General features: G+C 42.3%; 2 protein-coding genes across 8 annotated transcripts in view; one reads left to right on the top strand and one right to left on the bottom strand.

The window, feature by feature from the left end:
• Positions 1–19,838, bottom strand: part of FANK1 (fibronectin type III and ankyrin repeat domains 1) — a gene marked incomplete at its 5' end in the record, with an annotated part of 144,991 nt that extends 125,153 nt beyond the window's left edge. For 4 of the 5 annotated variants that reach the window (XM_082423210.1, XM_082423209.1, XM_082423208.1 and 1 more), the window contains 2 exons: positions 7,530–7,582; positions 19,426–19,838. In XM_082423210.1, coding sequence (XP_082279336.1) covers positions 7,530–7,582; positions 19,426–19,838 — 466 coding nt within the window. The remainder of the gene's footprint in view (positions 1–7,529; positions 7,583–19,425) is intronic. The other variant, XM_082423212.1, reaches the window with a different exon arrangement.
• Positions 19,779–21,580, top strand: part of DHX32 (DEAH-box helicase 32 (putative)) — a 54,935-nt gene continuing 53,133 nt past the window's right edge. For 2 of the 3 annotated variants that reach the window (XM_082423181.1, XM_082423183.1), the window contains exon 1: positions 19,779–19,918. The gene's annotated coding sequence lies outside the window, so the exon portion shown is untranslated. The remainder of the gene's footprint in view (positions 19,919–21,580) is intronic. The other variant, XM_082423182.1, reaches the window with a different exon arrangement.

Genomic DNA, 21,580 nt, shown 5'->3' on the forward strand with positions numbered 1-21,580 from the left:
TTTCAAACCAACCAGGCTACATTATAAACAAAAGCAACTAACTTAAGTCTCCAATGTTTTTAAGACCGTGATAGATTTGCCTTTCCCTTAAGTTTCAAGATTTCAAAAAAGTAAATAAAGATGTTGGAAACTGGAAACAAGAATTTTTTCTAAAGATGCCGGCGGTACAAATAAAGTAGAAAACATGATGAATGGAGTATAACTCAGCCCCAAGAGGAGGGAAGAGGAGGAAGGTGGTAGAAGTTTCCATTTGTATCCTTCACTGGAAAAGCACTTGAGTTACAGTTTCTGGGGCAGCTCTTAGTCCTTGAACAGGGCGCAACAAACAGGTTTTATCTGGTGTGCAAACAATCGCCAAGGACTGGCCAGGAGCCTGGATTGTGCTGACCTTTGAGGGAAAGGTCTGCAGTCAGAGTCAGGGTGTGGCCGTACACAAGCTGTGTTTGTTGATCCCACCCCATGTCGATCAAAAGGCAAAAAAGATCCAACACTGCCAGGTAACCATTTCTTAACGCTACACTCATCAATGACTGCCATTAAGATATTTTAGTCCAAAACAGACACTTTGTTTTCTAAATGGAACTTGATGGACAGAGAGAGAGAGAAATGGATTCTAATCACATTTCTTATCCCTGTCTCTGGATACTTATTTCCTTTCCCCAGTCTGTAGGGAGAACCCATTTTATGTCAGGTAGTAGGAGGGACACAAAGGCAAACAGTGGAAGATAAAATAGAAATAAGCACCTAATCCTAACTCTGAATGACATTCTAAACGTGTTGGGCAGATGAGGAAAAGTTAATACGCATGTCGTTCTAGCAAATTAGAATTTTTCACTAGCAGAATGGTAAAAATCTAAAAGTTTGATAACACATGTGTTGCAGAGGGTGTGGAAAAGGAGAGACCTATGCTGCTGTTGGAAATTAGCATTACGCCCTATGGAGGATGTGAACATCATCACACTACCTGCCTTTGACGGGGCAATTCAACACCTAGACATTTATTCTATGAATATACCAGCACAAATGCAAAACGTCAGGTGCACAACATTATTTAGTACAACTTTGTTTACAGTGGTTGGTAATAAAAGCTGTACTGGTTTCCTACGGCTGCTGTAACCCATTCCCTCAAACATAGTAGCTTAAAACAAGACAAATGTATTATCTTACCGTTCTGGAGGTCAGAAGCCCAAAGTGAGTCTTGCCCAACGAAAATCGAAGGCTTGTTCTTTTTGGAGGTTCTAGGGGAGGGTCCATTTCCGAGCCTTTCCCAGCTTCTAGAGGCTTCCCACCGTCCTTGGTTCCTGACCTGGTATCGCTCCCACACCCACTTCCATCCCCACAGCATCCTGGGGCCTCCGACGCTCCTCCTTCCCTCTTATAAGGACCTTTGTGGTTGCTTACATTGGGCCCACCTGGATAATACAGGCTAATCTTCCCATTTTACCATCCTTAACTTAACACACCTGCAAAGCCCCGTTTTCCTCCGGAGGTAACATATTCACAGGTTTGGAGGATTAGGATATAGACAACTTTCGTTTTGCCTATCACAACAGCAAAAGACTAGAAACAAACTGAGAGCCCATCTGTAGTGGACTGGTTAAATAAATTAGGTAAATTCATACAATAGAACGCTAGGCAGTTGTTTAATAAATGAAAACAACTTATTATGGACTAAACAGAAAGCTCTCCAAAATAGGTGAAAAAAAAAAATCACAGTACAGAACACAGAGAGGAATACAGTATACATAATTTGCTTGTATCTATAATGTTTAAACTATTTCTGGAATGATATACCAGAAGCTAACAATGGTGGTTGCCTGCAGGGCAGGAACTGGCGCGCAGTGTTACAGAATGAGGAGACTTTTTACTATGGACTCTTCTATAACTTTGGATTTTTGGAACTTGTTAACTATATTAATTATCTCAAAAGTAAAATAATAAACTCTAGAAAAAATGAAAAGAAAGCAAAGTGCAAAAGGAGTTCTAGTTGGGAGAGATCAGTGCAGCCTGGAATCAGAAAGCCCAGGGTTACAGTAGCAGGTACAAGATGGCATCTCATTCCAAGGCTGCATAACAAATTACCCCAAAACATAATGGCTCAGAACAACGAATACACATTATCTCACAGTTTTTGAGGGTCAGGAACCTGGGAATGGCTTAGCTGGGTAGACTTGGCTCGGAGCCTCCGTGAGTTTGCCGTCAAGTTGTCAGACAGAGCTGCCCTCACCTCAAGGCTCAGCTGAGCCTGGAGAATCTGCCTGGGAGCTCGCTCTCTGAGTCACTGGAGTCAGTCCTCGCTGGCTCAGCCAGAGGCCTCTATTCCTTACCAGGTAAGCCATTCCACAGGGCGCTTGAATGGGTTCACGCCACGGCAGCTGGCAGGTGGTGGGAAAGAGAGAGAGTAAGAAAAAGCAAGAGGGAGAGAGAGGCTGAAGATCAGCCCGAGGCAGAAACAACCTAATGCAGGGAGCGGCATCGGCACTTCTGCCACACGCCACTGGCCACACCGGCCAACCTTGGCGCAATGAGGCAGGGGACCAGGGCGGGAACACTGGAGGGGGAAGGGGTCCTGGGGGCCGTCCTAGAGGCTGGCTAGCAGTGGAGATAGTGGAGAGCACTGGAGGGCAGGGCACAGGGTGAAGGAATTAAAAAGGTGAGTGACTGTGGAGAGTGTGCAAGGCAGCAAGGAGACAGGCCTAATTAGAGTCTAAGTGTAGATTCGGAAGCAGTAAAAACAGATACAGAGAGCGGCACTGGACCAATTACAAGCCACTGATTCACTGTTCTTGCCATGCTCATATCTATGCCCTGGACCTAAGCTGAAAAACATTGTCTTATCCCACTGGAAAATAATTTCATATCTGTCAGGTTCTCTCCTCTGCTAGGAGATTTTTTTTTTTAATAAATTTATTTTTTATTTTTTGGCTGCCTTGGGTCTTCGTTGTGGTGCGCATCTCATGGCAGTGGCTTCTCTTGTTGAGGAGCATGGGCTCTAGGCGTGCAGGCTCAGTAGTTGTGGCACACGGGATTAGTTAGTTGCTCCGTGGCATGTGGGATCTTCCCAGACCAGGGCTCGAACCCGTGTCCCCTGCATTGGCAGGCGGGATCTTAACCACTGTGCCACCAGGGAAGCCCTAGGAGGAGATTTCTTAGAGAACACAGGCATGCCTTTCATTTCCATGCTACTTGCCGCCCTGATGTCCCGTACCTACAATGGTAGGAAGCACCAAGTTGTGGCTTAAGCAATGAGAATTGACCGGCTCTTGTAGCACGGTCCTCACAACCTGGAGAAACTAGTTTTTCTCTTCTTAACAGAGATTCCCCAACTTGTAATTCCCTTGCTTTCCAGAAAATTAGTCTCTTCCTTTTCAGCTGCAGCAATGACACTGCATCAAAATAGTACACAGAACTGGTATCATGGGCCTCCTGATATGAGTCAATGGAAGGGACACCACATCAGTGTAATGTTACATTCCTTGAGAAAGTATCTGACTTAAAACGTCTTGAGGCAACAATCAGACAAATCTAGCATGGAACGTTCTGTAAAGACAATTGGCCGCTTCAAAACTGTCAGTGTCATGAGCGAAAAAAAGTACAGGAGACTGTTCTAGATTAAAGAAGACTAAAGGAATGTGACATTTCAATGCAGTGCATAATCCTGGATTAGGTCCTGGTCACTTGAAAAGGAAAAAAGACAGCCATAAAGGACATTATTAACGCAACTGAGAAAATATGAATAGGGAGCACATATTAGATATAATTAACGTTAAGTTTGGAGGATGTATTAATTGTATCGTGACTACACAGGAGAATGTCCTAGTTCTTAGGAATATCGTGCTGACATGTTCAGGACTGAAGCATCGTGATATGTGCAACTGTTTTCAGATGGTTCAGCAAGAGGTGTGTGTGTGTGTGTATGTGTGTGTGTGTGTGTGTGTGTACAGGAAGTGGGAGTGGGGGGGGGGGAGAGGCAGAGTGAGAGAATGAGAATAAAAGAGAGAGAGTTGGAAAGAGAAATCCAGTGTGGCAATATGTAAACAATCAAATCTCCATGAAGGGAATAAAAATATTCATTGACTCTGAACTACTAGTATGACTCTGAACTACTTTATAACTCTGAAAAGTTTCAAAATAAGTACATATTTATGTATCTCTGTGTAAATGTAATATATATTTGTAATAATAGGAAGCATAAGTTAAGACAAGCTGCATATTCATGTAGATATAGAGCACAAATGGGATAATGCCAGTCTTGAATAGCAATTGTTATTCCTTTAAAGATCTGAAAATCCCACCTCATAATTCACAGTGGGGGGCACTACTAACCCCAAAACAGACTGCCATGAAGTACCTGAGCCTTGGAAGGCAGGATGCAGACCTTATTATTTATCCCATCAGGACAGGTGATACACAACCTTCTGTGAAGTTGACATGTTCCAAATACTCGAAGTTCACTTGAATCACACAGTTGCTGAACTAAACCAGGAAGTTTTGTCCTGAACTTTGTCATATTTGGTCTTTAATGGTGAAAGAGACAAAGCTGCACTGTATCGAGAGTGCCTGCTCAAAGAAGGCTGTGGCGTAAGTGAACATTTCCCATGCTGTAGGCTATGATGCCACGGTTATGATACTTAGATCAGCCTCATTCTTAGGGTTATACAGTAAATTGAACTACAAGTCATTTTCACTTTACAGACCAAAAAGGGAGAATACTGTGGCTACTTCGTGTCTTAGATTTCATTGTGCCTGACTAAATTCATCATGATAATCTGTATAAAAGATTTTTTAAAGTTCAGTTTGACTCTCTCACCTCGGAGGACAAGAAAGTAGGTACAAGCCCAGAGAATTTCCTAAAGAGCACTGTCATGATGACTTTATTCTGAGAAATGGGAAGAACGGAGACTTTTTAATAAATTTGGTTTGGAGATTGAATACATTTAGGTTTGAAGTGCTCTGAATAAAAGAATAAGAGGTGATTTTATACTGGTCAGCAAGACCTGACAGCAATAATGCTTTGATTTTAGCAGTACTCATCTTTGTCACCTGAAGCAAGATAAAGCAGTTGAGTCATTAAAAAAAAAAAAGTCCCTGCTTCTGTGAATGGATCTTAGAAGTAAGTCAATGAAGAGTGAGTTGCTGCACCTATGGTAACAGTTTTGGAGGAGATGATCAATGAGGAACAGGCCTCCCTCTGATGAACCACAGCAACTAGTAGCCGACCCACTGGCCACAGTAGAGAACCACTGTGGTTTTGCACAGTCACCTTGGCTGATAACGCCCTGACGTTCCAGATCCTTGCAGCCTTCCCTGGGCACGAGCTGTCACGGACATCCCTCCCCTCCATCCTTCATGATGGGTTGGGCACACGATACAGCTGGTCTAGTAAGAATCCTGCCCTTGGATTTTACAATTCAAATTAAGAAAGAAAATTCAGTCTCTCCTTGGGCAGTTGAAACTGATGATATATAGTTGGGAGCTAGTGGTGTCCTTATCACAAAATATGCACAGAGTAGAGAGGAAGCCAGTCAACAGAGAAAGAGAGAAGAGACCACCACCATCTGAGTAGATTCAAGAAGGCTGAAGTGGTGACCTAAATGGGAAGAAAATCCAAGGAAGAGGGGATATATGTATATGTGTGGCTGATTCATTTTGCTGTACAGCAAAAACTAACACATCATTGTAAAGCAACTGTACTCCAATTAAAAAAAAAAAAAAAAAAAGGCTGAAGTAACACATTTAGCCAACTCAGGGAATATCCCGAACACATTCTAAATGAAATTAACAGATAAAATATTAAAAATAGCAGAGACTACTTTCCCCCGGAGAAACCATCCCATTAGTCATCTTTGGCCTTACTTTATTTTTGATATATATAATTTTTTAACCATCAAAAGTGCTTTCTATGAAATGTACATAAAATAGTTATAAAAGTCTCTTTTAATCTTCAAGGAATTAGCACAAAAAATATCATCTATTGAAGTTTCAAGTTATCTTTATTAACTAGGACTTATGCTATTTGATCACAAACTGGAAGACACAGATATTATGTATTAAATATATTCATTTTTTCACTTGCGAACTACATATTGAATGATTAAAAGATAGGAATTGCTGCTGGATTAATAGATTTTTTACATATGTTTTCAGATCTTAGAAAAATAGAAGGCTATGAAATAAATATTGAAAACTGATTAATTCTTTTGAATTAAATGTCTAAGGATCTTCTGTTAAAATTTTAATTACCAATTTCTGCTTCCAGCAGGTATCACACTAATAATTCCACAAAGCACAAAAACTGGATAACATAAAAAACAGCTGTACGAAGGCATCAAGGTCCAAAAATGTAGACAAGATTTGGGCCCAAGGTCCCAGAGAGCAGAAAAGAGCACTGAGGTTGGCCATATATTTCCCTTACATTGGTCCTTGGGGAATCTGCTGATTCACAGCTGGGGCAAGACAAGTAGAAAGTGGTATCATAGAGCTTCAACAGCCACACAGAAACACTGGAGCTGAAGACTGCCAAAACAACCAAGGCTTAAGGGGCCAAGATCCTAGAGAAAAGGGTACATAGAGAAATGAGCCCAGCAACTCCTCCTTGAGGAGTTTGCTGACCATAGGCAAGCAGAGATTTTGGCAATACCATGGTGCTGGGGATCAAAAATTGAAATATAAGTCCTGCTGAAAAGGAAGGGCACTAGTGAAGACCCCAGGTTTTCAGCTAACATCCCCGAAATGGCTGGCTACATCCTAGGAATAAGGGCAAACTGAAAATAGACTGCCCTCAACTAAAGTACAGTGATTTATTTGTACCCTAAATGCCAACCAAAAGTAGATAAAATCCTCTATGGATAATGTCTACCAAAACCTCTATGATTTTTCAAAAAGAATGTCAAGCATTCAATCAAAAATTACCAGGAATGCCAGGATACATGATGAAATGACTGAAAACTAAGCGCAAAAACAGAAAAGAGAAACAAACCTCATAAGTGATTCAGGTGTTGAAATGATCAGATATGAACTTTAAAGCAGTTTGCAATACTATGAGACTCAGGCTTTAAAATAACTAGTGGTAATCCATTTCTTGATCTGGGTGCTAGTAACTGAGTGTGTTTACTTTGTGATAATTCATCAACCTGGAGATTTAATATTGTGTACTTTCTTATACATATGTCATACTTCTATACAACTTTACAAAAAAAGAAAACTTGTGGAATTCAGCTAAATTGGGGCTCAGAGGGAAATTCACAGCCTTAAACACATTTAGTTGAAAAAGAAGGCTAAAAGCAATGATGTAAGCATCTATATCACAAAACTTTTTAAAAGGAACAGGAAACTTAAATGATGGAAATAAAGATATAAGCAGAAATCAATGAAATAGAAAACAAATGCATAATGGAGAAAATATAAAATACAAATGTAAATGTAAAAATATGAAAATAAACATAAACTATAAAAGCCTTTAAAAAGAATAACACAATTTATAATTTCTATGATATCCAGCCTCCAAGATGGCCCCCAATGATTCTCACCTGCTGCTATTCGTGCCCTTGTGTAGTCCTCTCTCATATTGAAGAGGGTTGACCTGTTATTAAGACAATAATGCAAATGACAGAGTATGGTATCCTAGGCTAGAGTATAAAAGACACTACAGCTTCTACCTTGCTCTCTCTTAGATCATTCACTCTGGGTGAAATTAGGTACCATGTTGTGAGGACACTCCAGCAACTCTATAGAGTGGTTAACGTGTTCAGTTACTAGGTCTCTTGCTATCAGCCAGCACCAACTTGTCATCCATGTTGAGTGCGCCATCTTGAAATCAGGTCCTCCAGCCTCAGTCAAGCCTTCAGAAGGCTGCATCCCTGGCCAACATACTGACTACAATCCAAGACAGAACCCCCAGTTAATGTATTCCTGAAATCCTGACCCACAGAAACCACATGAGATAATACATTAGTTTTTTATTGCTCCATAACAAATTACCACATGTGAACATTTTAAGAAAACACATGTTTATTGTCCCCCATTTTCTGCAAGTCAAGAATTTGAGTTCAGCTCAAGTGGGTTCTCTGTCAGGGTCTCACAAGGCTGCAGTCAGGGTGTCAGCTGGGCTAAATTCTTATCTGCAGGCATTCAGGGAAGAATCCACCTTTAAGCTCATTCAAGTTGCTGAGAGAATTCATTTCGCCGTGTCTGTATGGTTGAATACCCAGGCTTTTCACTGGCTGTGGACTGGATGCCAACCTCAGGTCCCACAGGCCACCTGCAGTTGGACATGTTCAACGTGGCTGCTCACTTCATCAAACTAGCAAGGAGAGTGTCTCCAGTGCATGCTAGCAAGATGAAGTCTAATTTATGTGTGTATTATCTCTTTCTCTCTCTCTCTCCTCCCCATCTATATATCTAAATGTATATATGTCTATACGTACACATAGATACATGCATACACACACACACACAGAAGTAACAATCCAGCACTTTCACAATGTTCTATTGGTTAGAAGCAAGTCATAGAGCCCACTGACACTCAGAGGGAGGAGGTTATACAGGGTGTAACAGCAGGACATGGAGATCACGGGGACCACCTTAGAAATCTGGCTACCACACATAATAAATGTTTGTTGTTTGAAGACATTAAGTTTTGGATAATTTGTTATGCAGTGATAGACAACTAATATAAATCTCTATCAAGAATGAACAAGAAAAAGAGAGATAAAGCACAAATGAATAACATAAGGAATTAAAAGGGTTATCACTATGGGGGCTTCCCTGGTGGTGCAGTGGTTGAGAATCCTCCTGCCAGTGCAGGGGACACAGGTTCGATCCCTGGTCCCGGAAGATCCCACATGCCGCAGAGCAACTAAGCCCATGCTCCACAACTACTGAGCCTGAGCTCTAGAGCCTGTGAGCCACAACTATTGAGCCCGTGTGCCGCAACTACTGAAGCCCGCGTGCCTAGAGCCTGTGCTCCGAAACAAGAGAAGCCACTGCAATGAGAAGCCCGCGCGCCGCAATGAAGGGTAGCCCCTGCTCACTGCAACTAGAGAAAGGCCGTGCGCAGCAACGAAGACCCAACGCAGCCAAAAATAAATTAATTAAATAAATAATTTTTTTTTAAAAGGGTTATCACTATGAATCCTATAGATACTATTACAAAGATAAGACTTTATTATAAGCAAACTTATGGCAATAAATTAGATAATTTATATTAAAAGAGCTCAGTCTTTGAAAGACACAACTTACCAAAACTAAGAAATAGAAGTATATGTACCCCTACATCTAGTAAGTAAATAGCGTTCACAATTAAAAACTTTCCCCACAAAGAAAAACCCCAGTTACAGATGGTTTCACTAGTATATTCTTCAATGTAATGGAGAAATAACACCAACATTACAACATTACAAAACCTTTTAAGAGAATAAAGACAGAAAGAGAACAAAAATAGAGGGAATACAGCCTCTATTTTTGAGATTAAGATAACCCTGATACTGAAACTAGACTAAGAAATCACAAAAAGTAAAGTTACAGGCCAATCCCATATGAATACAGCTCAAAAATCCTTTTAAAAAATAGAACATTAAATTCAGCACTCTATTCACCACATAGAACACCATAACCATATGGGGTTTATCCCATTAATGCAAGGTTAGTTTGACATTTGAAAAACAATCAATGTAAATCACACTAATACAGAAAAAAAGGAAATAATGCATTTGATGAAATCCAACACTTCTTCATGATTAAAAATATATAAATAATACCTTGGCAAATAAGGACTAGAAGGGAACTTCCCTAATCTGATAAATGGGCTAAAGGGTTTGGTGGTTTTGTACTGGGCCAATTTAGCTATACTGAAGAATTCCCTTCCCTGTTCGGTTCTGGGTCACACATGTGACCTTTAGCAGTGGGGGTGAAACAGCATTTCCCATTTTGTTTTTTACTCTCTAGAGGACGGTACAGGGCACCAGGCTCATGTGGTTGTTCATCGGCTGCTCACCTTGTTGGTGGCAAGCAGCAGCTGAAATGTGGACAGATCTCCTCCTTCAAGTTCTCAGAGCACTGTGCCAGGCACATGCAGGGCTCCTCAGGGAAGGTCGCCAGCTCTCTCGCAGGTCATGCATATCACTGATGTTGCCGGTGGTGAGAGACAGACATGGGCTCCAGTTTATCCTTGCAGGTTCCAGTTTGACTTGGCAGGCTCCAATCTGTTCCCACCTTCATATCCAGCTTTCCTTCCCAACTGCTGGTCCCGCCAGCTTGGAGTGACATCAGGCCCAGCGTGACTCACAGAGACAACAGTTTGCACTGACTTCTTCACCAGCTCCCACAATTATACAAAGTCTAATCTCTGTTCTAGACCCCTTATCCTATATCACTCACAGTAGTTGTGCTTTTCTGATTAAACCCTAATTGATACAAATATTAATACAAAAGTGGGATCCAGAGAACAGAACCTTTAGGATTTGTCTTCTGAATTGGCACTGGATTATCTAAAATTGTTTCTTCAATCTGACTTGATTTAAAGACATTGATGACCCCCAGTGGTAAAGGGACACTGGCAGTCCATTGCTTACAGTAGCAAAAAAAGTTACTTAAAATATAAACCAGCTACCTATAATCCAATCCTGTATAAAGCAAGGCTCAGGATAACCAAAGAGTTGCTGTGTTAGAACTCTTTAGTGAAAGTAATTGGTATAACAGGGCTAGTTTCTTTCCAGTACTCTAGAGAGCTCCAGGAAAGAAAATGATGACCTCACAGCTTTTCCCCCCCAGCTTTATTGAGATATAATAGACACATAATATTGTGTAACAACCTGATGATTTGACACACTTATAAACTGTGAAACAATTACCATGGTAGGTCCAGCAACACCTCTCTCACCTCACATAATTACTTTTGTCTGCATGTGATGAGAACATTTAAGATCTATTCTCTCAGCAACTTTTGAACATACAATACAGTATTGTTAACTATAGTCACCATACACATCAGATCCCCAGCATTTATTCCACTTCTAACCTGAAGTTTGTATTCTTTGACCGATATCTCCCCATTTCCTCCACCCCGCCAGCCCTTGGTAACCACTCTGGTTATATGAGTTCAGCTTGTTTTGCTTCCACATATAAGTGAGATCATACAGTATTTGTCTTTCTCTGACTTATTTTATATTTTACTTAGCATAATGCCCTCAAGTTCCATCCATGTTGTTGCAAATGGCAGGACTTCCTTCTTTCTCGTGGCTGTATAGTATTCTATCATGCATATATATCACATCTTTAACCATTCATCCACAGACAGACACTTAAGTTGTTTCCATATCTTGGCTCTTGTGAATTATGCTGCAATGAACGTGGGAGGGCAGATACCTCTTCAAGATGCTGACTTCATTTCCTTTAGATATATACCCAGAAGTGGGATTACTGGATCATATGGTAGTTCTATCTTTAATTTTTTGAGAAAGCTCCACATTGTTCACTGTTTTCTATAGTGGCTGTACTAATTTACATTCCCACCGACAGTGGACCAGGGTTCCCTTTTCTCCACAACCTTGCCAACACTTATCTCTTATCATTTTGATAACAGCCGTTCTGACAGGTGTGAGGTGGTATCTCATTGTGGTTTCGATTTGCGTTTCCCTGATGATCAGTGATGTGGAGCACATTTTCATGCACTCGACATCATTTCATGTGTTGATCCTTTGTATATCTTCCTTGGAAAAATGTCTATTCAGGTCCCCTGTCCATTTTTTAAATGGATTGTTTGCTTTTCTGTTATTAAGTTGTATGAGTTCCTCATATATTTTGGATATCAGCCCCTCACCGATGGATGGTTTGCAAATATTTTCTTTGCCTTAGGTTGCCTCTCCATTTTGTTGATTGTTTCTTTTTCTGTACAGAAGCTTATTACTTTGATGTGGCCAAACTAATCACTTGCTGATTTTTGCTTCTGTTGCTTGTGCTTTTAGTGTCATATCCAAGAAACCATTGCCAAGATCTATGTCAAGGAGCTCTTTCCCTATGTTTTCTTCTAGCTTTATAGTTTCAGGTCTTACACTTAAGCCCTTAATCCATTTCAAGTTAACTTCTAATGGGAGGGTTGAACATATAAATATATATCAATTACAACGCGTTAGAATAATAAAAGTAGTAATAAAATGCAGACACAGTGCCTACGAGGGAGAAATTAACTCTGATTTGGGTTGGAGGAGGGTAAACAGGCCACATTTTTAAGAGATGGTAACGTTATAGAGATGTTTTAAAGGATGGATACATGGATGGGCAGTGAGTAGGTTCCAGGCAGAAGCAAGCAGGCAGGAAAGTATGAGAAGGAGAGGACCCTCCCAAGAAGGTGAGGCCAGGGAAGGGTCCCTGACAACCTGGAAGGGGGCGGGTCACAGCTAAAGGAATCTGAAAGCAAGGAATGCCTCCTCGTTTCTTTCTGCCGCTCAGGAGAGAAATGTCCCCAGAGTTCTGCAGGGTCCCAAGGATAAGCGTCTCCAGTTTTGCCCCTGGCTTGCCCCAGCGCTGTGAGCAGGGAAAGGCACAGAACACTGGTGTGAGCTGTTTGCTTGTTAATGACTTTGCACCACCTTCTGTACTTAATGAGTCATTCAGGCCGTTCTTGGGCGATGCTTAGGCACAAAGCCCCTGCAGTAAACTGGTTGGGTTAGTTCGGTTCCTGGGTGTGTCTGGGCAGGTTCCCCAGACCAAGCAGGCTATAGTAGTGCTTCCTTTTCCTGTCAAGAGGAGGTGAAATCCAAGTTATCAGGTATAGACTTGGTCTGGGGATAATGCTGAGCTTTTGGTGAGACACAGCTGCACCCATAAAGTCGGTTTGCCCCGCCCTGCGGGCTGAGCATCCCAAGGGCAGGACTGCACTGAACTTTAGTATTTTGATGGGGATTTTAAACTACAGCTATTTAAAAGGTGTTGCTTTGAATTTTTTTTTAAGTTTTAAACTTGATTTATATAAGCCTTTATTTCTTAATAATAACCTCTGAATTATAACCTAATTGATAGAATTAATATTCTTTAGAGACTAAGACTACTTGACAAAAAATTGTTACACAGACTTTTTTTTAAATTAGTTTACCATTTTATTAATAGATTTAGGTTTTTAAAATTTATTTATTTATTTATTTTTATTTATGGCTGCGTTGGGTCTTCGTTGCCGCACGTGGGCTTTCCCTAGCTGCGGGCAGCGGGGGCTACTCTTCGTTGCAGTGCGTGGGCTTCTCACTGTGGTGGCTTCTCTTGTTGCGGAGCACAGGCTCTAGGGCGTGTGGGTTTCAGTAGTTGCGGCACATGGGTTCAGTAGTTGTGGCTCACAGGCTCTAGAGCGCAGGCTCAGTAGTTGTGGTTCACGGGCTTAGTTGCTCCGCGGCATATGGGATCTTCCTGGACCAGGGCTCGAACCCGTGTCTCCTGAATTGGCAGGCGGATTCTTAACCACTGCACCACCAGGGAAGCCTCTACACAGACGTTTAAAAACACTCCTGGGCTTCAGTAACTTATTACTCTTAAATTCCTACCAGTCTCTCAGATAATTAATGAACAAGTACTCCATGGCAGTGCAAAGATTTTGTCGAGTCTATGATCTGGCAGTCCTTTAGTACCCCAAATAAGATTACCTTCCTGTTTCCTTAATTTTACTGGATAGAATGAGATACTTAAAACACCTCTTTTAAGCTAGTGAAGAAAAAGGAATGCCATACTTGTAATTCACCTAACATTTATAAGCACCTGATTTAAATGAACTTTACCCAAAGTGTACTCCACAAGAGGTACTTCAGTTTCACTGGAGCACAGCCCTTTCTGTTATAGAGTAAAATGGTTTTCTTTTTCAGCACACTGCAATGCTCTTAAGGAAATAAAATTAAATAAGGCGCCCAGGTGTTAACAGCAGTGCCATCCATTCAATAAATGCTTGTCTGGGGCTCATTCCATGTTAAGCACTGGAGACAGAATGGCAGACAGGGCCCTCTTCCACCACCCTACACCCCGGCGGAGAAAACAGATTTTGAAAATTAACAGAATTACAGATTGCGATCATAGCAGAGATAGGAGTAACATAGAGAGGGGCCCAACCCTCTTTAGGCAGTCAGAGCTTACTCAACAAGAGTGACATTTCAGCTGAAGCCAGAGGACACTGAATCAGACCTGCCAGAGCAGGATGGAAGGGCATCCCTGGCAGAGGGAGAACCTCGTGCAAAGACCTGCAGTCCTGAAAGGACCTTGAGATGTTTAAGGGACTAAAAGACCAATATGCCTGAGGCATAATGTATCCAAGATCATGTACACGGTGGTTTGAAGAAGCAGCTAGATAAGAACTCTGGAGGGCTTTTTGATATGACCTGTGTATTGTGAAAAGCTTACTCTGGCTCTCAGGTGAGCACAGCTGGGGGAAAGGGCATGCAGAAATCAGCAGAGCCTCCTGTCATGGTTTAGTCAAGATGATGGCTTGGAGTACCAGTGATTACAGCAGGGAGGGAGAGAAAGACGTACATTTGGGGTGTATTCTGAAGGTGAAATAAACACTTCGTAACACCATACACAAAAATAAACTCAAAATGGAGAAAAGACCTAAATGTAAGGCCAGACACTATAAAACTCTTAGAGGAAAACATAGGCAGAACACTCTATGACATAAATCACAGCAATATCCTTTTTGACCCACCTCCTGGAGTAATGGAAATAAAATAAAAAATAAACAAATAGAACCTAATGAAACTTAAAAGCTTTTGCACAGCAAAGAAAACCATAAACAAGATGAAAAAACAACCCTCAGAATGGGAGAAAATATTTGCAAACGAAGCAACTGACAAAGGATTAATCTCCAAAATATACAAGCAGCTCATGCAGCTCAATATCACAAAAACAAACAACCCAATCCAAAAATGGTCAGAAGAACTAAATAGGTCTTCCTACTTCTATTCTTCCTATTTCATTTCTCCAAAGTAGACATACAGACTGCCAACAAACACATGAAAAGATGCTCAATATCACTAATCATTAGAGAAATGCAAATCAAAACTACAATGAGGTATCACCTCACACTGGTCAGAATGGCCACCGTCAGAAAATCTACAAACAATAAATGCTGGAGAAGGTGTGGAGAAAAGGGAACCCTCTTGCACTGTTGGTGGGAATGTAAATTGATACAGCCACTATGGAGAACAGTATGGAGGTTCCTTAAAGAACTAAAAATAGAACTACCATACGACCCAGCAATCCCACTACTGGGCATATATCCAGAGAAAACCGTAATTCAAAAAGTCATGTAACACAGTGTTCATTGTAGCACTGTTTACAATAGCCAGGACATGGAAGCAACCTAAGTGTTCATCGACAGAGGAATGGATAAAGAGGATGTGGCACATATATACAATGAAATATTACTCAGCCATAAATTGAGTTATTTGGAATAAGGTGGATGGACCTAGAGTCTGTCATACAGAGTGAAGTAAGTCAGAAAGAGAAAACCAAAGACTGTATGCTAATGCACATATATGGGATCTAAAAAAACGGTACTGATGAACCTAGTGGCAGGGCAGGAATAAAGATGCAGACATAGAGAATGGACTTGAGGACCCAAGGGGGGAAGGGGAAGCTGGAACGAAGTGAGAGAGTAGCATTGACATATATACACTACCAAATGTAAAAAGGATGGCTAGTGGGAAGCTGCTGCATAGCACTGGGAGATCAGCTTGATGCTTTGCGACCACCTAGAGGGGTGAGCTGGGGGGGTGGGAGGAGGCGCAAGAGGGAGGAGATACGGGGACATATGTATACATATAGCTGATTCACTTTTTTGTACAGCAGAAACTAACACAACATTGTAAAGCAATTATACTCCAATAAATATATATAAAAAATAAAATAAACATGCATTCTGGTGGGTGGGGTGAGTAGGAGGGGTGGCGAGTAAAAGAGAGTAGTTAAGGATGACTCTCAGATTTCCAGCTGGAGTAACTGGGAAGGTGGTGAAATCCTACTCAAATATGGAGAAGACCAGTGGGAAAACCGGTTTGGAGAAAGAAGTCTTCACTCCTTTAAGGATATGCCTCAGTCTGTTAGTCATTGGAATAATTTAGAATCCCATTTAGCATTTCTTTTAAAAGGTAGGTGTGTATCAAGAAACTGCTGCCTGGCCTAAACTAGGCCCAGATTATTTTATATAGGGAGAGTTTAAGGGACAGGTGGCAATATGGTTGTAAGTGGGAGCTGGGGAGTTATCTTGATGCTGCAGTTGATATATATACACATTTAAAAATTCAGATTATGTGCTTGTTTAGGTTGATTTGGTGGACTAGGGAAGATATGGGGGGGAGGGTTAAAGACCCCCAAAGCTACCCCTTGGCATTGTCACTCACTAAAAACTTAGGGAAGAGATAGTACTGTTGAACTTAAATATTTTCTTAAAAAAAAAAAAAGAAATTTGATGTACATTTTCCATGTTATTTCATACATGGGTTAGCTTTCCAATAGTGTTGTTAGTTTAGGAAAAAAATAATTAAATATGTAAATGTGAAAAAAAAAAAAGATGTAAATGTGTAAGCCAAGAGCCAAAACCATTCTGAACAGCCCAAGGTTGTGAGCTTATTTAATTTGCCCTTTCCCCGAGGAGTCACTTCTTGGATCATTGACTTATTATCATTCTGTAAAACAGTGGTAGCCCTTGTCACCCTCTGCCTAGTGCCAGAGTATGATCCAGCTGTGGGATCTGAAGAGTTTATGTTTATTGGATTTTAATGACTCAGTTAATAAAGGTCATTGCTAAAAGTAATAGAAAACTGAGTGTGTGGAAACAGAATGGATAAGTCTGACTTGGGGGTTATTCCTAGTAGTTCCTTGGTGTTGTCCTTAGATATATGTTTAATCCTTAAAAACAATTAAGAAGGAGCCTTCCTTTTAATCAAGTCACTGATGCTATACTTAACTACCCTTGTAAAATGCTATTTGAAACCCCTCAATAACAAAAGGTACCACGTACACATGAGGCTTAAAATATGTCAGATAACATTGGCACAACAATATATGGTGACCCTATAACTGTAATATTTGTTCATATCATAGCCATGGCATTCTCCAATACCTTTGAGAGAATAAAATAGCAACTTGAGTCTCAGGTGAAATCTGGTTGGGTATGAATCTTCAAGTTAAATGGGACCTTAAAGATCATTTAATCTTGTCCTTTTAAATATTTACTAACACCCGAAATGGTGTTTATTAGGCTGTGAAAGAATTCCCTATCGTAAATGGTTATTGTTTGAATTATCTAAAATTAAATTGATAACAGCATTTGAGAGTATGTGAGAAAGAATAAATTTATAGTTGTGTCCCAGGCATAGATTCCTTAACAAATATTTTCCACCTTAAAATCCAATGAGATGAGATATAAACGTGTAATTCATAGCAGTAATAAATTTCTCACAGTTTTACAGAGCTTCTGGGATCTGGTTCCTATTCACTTTTCCAGGCTTGTCTCTTTTCTTTCTCCTCCCCTCCACCCCTCTGGCTTCTCTCAGTTACAGCTTTACTGATCTTTGAACTCTGAGCCTCAAACCCACACTGCTCTCTCAGGTCTCAGGGCCTATACCCAAGGGATTCCCTCTGTCTGGAATCCCTTTCCCTCATTCTTTGCTGGGTCATTCTGCAGGCCTACTATTGCTTCCTACCGGAAGCTTTCTGCCCATCTCTTTTTCCCCAATCTCAGACCCCAGAGAGGTTTCAGAAATTCTTGGGCAAGTGTCTGCTCAGTTTTCCAGGGATAACCAAAGCCAACATGGTCCTATTCATTGTTCAATCCTCCACCCCTAGGGCAGTGTTTGGAGCATAACGAATACCATGAACAAGTGAGTGGATAAACAGTCTGAGCACTGATGGACTTGAAAGTTATAGTTTACACATTTAAACAGTAACATAAATCTGAAGAAATAAAGTTACTGTTTTAAAAGATGTATTTCACTTCGATTTATTTCTTCTCTAAAGAGAAAACATACACACCTTGGCATCAGTTTGAAATGAAACAAAAATTTTAGTATTGTTGTAAATTTCTTTCAATAGGTTAGATAAAATGTGGAATCCAGAGAGTTACAAGTGCAAGTGACAGAATACTGTATAAAATCAACTTAAACAACTCTCTCAACTTGTAAGTTTTCTCCTCAGCAAGTGAGTTAAAAGAAAGGCAAAAGTTTTTAAAAACCTTCTTGGAAACTTTAATAATGTCAGCATATACCCCAGAGAATGGATTTGGTCTGAGTACTTGCATTTCTGAAATTGTGCAAGAAAAGATGACTTGGTTTTGAGAGTCAAACTGCATCCTTCTATAAAAGTTCAACGGGGCTTCCCTGGTGGCGCAGTGGTTGAGAATCTGCCTGCCAATGCAGGAGACACGGGTTCGAGCCCTGGTCTGGGAAGATCCCACATGCCGCGGAACAACTCGGCCCGTGAGCTACAACTACTGAGCCTGCGTGTCTGGAGCCTGTGCTCCGCAACCAGAGAGGCCGCGATAGTGAGAGGCCCGCGCACCGCGATGAAGAGTGGCCCGCGCTTGCCGCAACTAGAGAAAGCCCTCGCACAGAAACGAAGACCCAACACAGCCATAAATAAATAAATAAATAAATAATTTAAAAAAAAAAAAGTTCAAGGGCTTTCTGGTGTCCATCCATATAAAACACTGTTCTTATTTTAAGAACAAAAGGAGCAATAAAACATTAGCTTGGGAAAGAAGGACGGAGCACTGTCCTTCTAGAGAGGTTTGAGTAGTAGTAGTCGTAGTTAATAATAATAATAACAACAACAATCAACACAGTAAGTTAAAGCTTGTGTTAGAGCTGATAACTCCAGACTGCCCACCTTTTGTCAAACAATGTGGGAAACAGAAAAAGAAATCGTAACTTTGTGTTTGTGTCCAAGCCTACCTCGTAGAACCTCTAGCAACGAATTTAACAGTCTTGGACAAAGCTCAAAAATTTTCTTCTCCTTCAGATCTCCGACCACTGGGAAGAGGACGGGATCTCTTCCAATAAATACAAGACCTAGCCTTGTTGCATGTTTAATTGTTGACATTTTAGAAGCAGAATGGCTATTTACAGTTAATGAATCAAACTACCAAACAAAATAACAACAACAATGACAGTAATAGTAATAAATGGATTTGCTTGGGGGTCATTTCAGGCAGGAACACACTGGCGGCGCTGCATCCTCCTGCCCACACTACCGAGCTCACCCGGCCCTCCGGCTCCCGGCGGACACACTTGGCAGGACTTAGCCCCCTTCTTGTCTCTCCAAGAGAAGAAAGCTCGAGGAAGAGACCGTATTTCCATGTCAAAAGCAATAAAAGCCTGCGGAGCCGCGCGCAGGGCGCCCACACCCGTTCGGGGCAGGCCCGGCCGCCCGCCCCGGCCCTGGTCCCGGCCCCCTTACTCTGGGGCTCCATGGTCAGCTGCTCCTGGGGCCCCACGGGCCGAGCCCCCCGAGCCGCCGCCGCCGCCGCCGCCCCTCCTAAAGCCTCTCCTCCAGGGCCGGCGTCTCTCCGGTTGCCCTGACAACCCGGAGGGCGGGGGAGGAGGGGCAAGAAGGACGGCGAGAGGGAGGGACCAAAAGCCGCGAGGCAACGCAGGCGGCCGCGAGGACCCGCGCGTCGCCGGAGCACTGAGCGAGGGTGGCGGCGGGGTCGCCGGCTGAAGACTCTCTGCCCCTGAGGCCTGATCGGGCGGTCGCGCCCTCCCTGGCGGCCTTCGCGCCCCCGGCGGGGCCGGTGCCCGGGCCTTCGGCTGGGGGCCTGCTGGCCCTCCGTCGGCGACCCTAGGCGTCCGTCGGTCCGTCGGTCCGTGCATCCGGCGAGCTCGGCCTGCCCCGCGGGGAAGGGCGGCCGGGCCTGAGCCTCCCTCCCCGGACTCGGGAGCCGCCGCTGCAGGTAAAGGTCGGGCCCGGCGGCGGGAGGGGCGGGTGGGCGGCCCGGGCGCACCTGTTGCGGCCGCTTAGGGCCCCCTGCCCGCCCGTTGGCCCGGGACGACCCCGCCCCGACTTGTAAAACGCTCCGGAGGAGGCGGCCTCCCCCCGCTCTTCCCGGAGCCGCGTCTCGGCGCGGGGAGCGAACCTGTGCACACCAGCCCTCCAAGCAGGGGGCCCCGGCCGCGGGGGTGGGGTTTGGGGGCTTGGGCCCCGGCCCCGCCTTGGGAGGGAAGAGTTGGGTCACTCGTGTCACATTTGCGGGAAGCATGGAGCAGATGAGAGCCTCTTCTGTCGTCAGCAGTGAGCCGAGTGTGTCCCTTGTATCCTGAAACCCGGGAGAATTCCTTCACTCCGCATTGCACTGTCATCCCAAGTGTCACATTTCAGGCGGTGGCCCGAGTCGGATCTTTCCGGTTGAGTTAGTTTTTGTGTGTGTGTGTGTGTTTGTTTCAGCCCTCCCGGTGTTCGATTGAGTTGTGGCGTCAGCCCACACGTTCTGTACCAAAACTTTATAGGTATGTGAAACAAGTGTAACGTGATCCCACACCGTAGTCTTTCCTAATATTTGTTTTTAAAACACTGATGCAGGTAAGGAAGCTTTGAGGGTCACCAGGGATTTTATCTGGTAGGTTGTAAAAGTTCAAACCACGGGGAGAGTGCTGTAGGTTAAGAAAAACGATTGTAAGGAGGAGGGAAAAATGGAGAAGAGAGAAGGAAAAGGACGAGAATGAAAGTGCAGGTGGGAGGAAAATGGCATGATTGATTTAGTACTCATGCTGGAGATTATAGCCCCTCCATCAATTCCTCCTGCTGCTCTAGACAGTACTTGAGGGAAATGAAAAGAGGCCTTTTGCGGCCATGTAAGTGATTACTCATTCTTTGCCTCTAGAGAGATTTCCACTCTGTAGACAAGGAACATCAAGGAGAATTACTTTTCTCTTAGAATCATTCAGAGGTTAATTGAACCTGAGAAGCATATATCCTGTGATGAAAAGGGACATTTATTATATTCCACCAAATTAGGCTTTCCCCTCCCAGACTATATGGGGACATTTTCAGATTAATTGTCACAGCAAGAAGGTTTATGTGTGGATATCGACAAGCAGTGTGGTATATACAGAATCCGTAATTCATAAGCTAAAATATTAAAGTAATAAATTGAGGTTGGAAAGTAAACACTTCATGGTACCTTAAATACCTGTTCCTGTTACGTAGAGACAGGGGATGGATTTTTAGACAGAAAGCATCTAAGATCAACAGTACTTTGGTAGTACAGTCTTTTCAAACTCTAGTTTTCACATCATTAGCAAAATCATGAATTGGTCTTTTCATCCAAGAAACAAACATAATGGTGCTCATTAATAATATCTTAGTCAATGTGATAAGATAGTGATGAAAACTTGGCTTTTATTAGCAGGAAAAAAAAAACAGAAGTAAGGTTAAAATTTCCCATATAGTAAAGGATTAGGCATTTGTATTTAAAAATAAGAAGCAACATTGTAGATCTTCGTGCCAGAGTAACAAGGACTCAGGAGTTTAGTAGTTGCATGCAGATTTTTAAGGTTGGAAAAATGGAGCTATGCATTTGTGAATACTTTGTATTATAGATGAATGATTTTATCAG

Source organism: Balaenoptera physalus (genome assembly GCF_965194825.1).
Source record: "Balaenoptera physalus genome assembly, chromosome: 14".
Classification (NCBI taxonomy): Eukaryota; Metazoa; Chordata; class Mammalia; order Artiodactyla; family Balaenopteridae; genus Balaenoptera; species Balaenoptera physalus.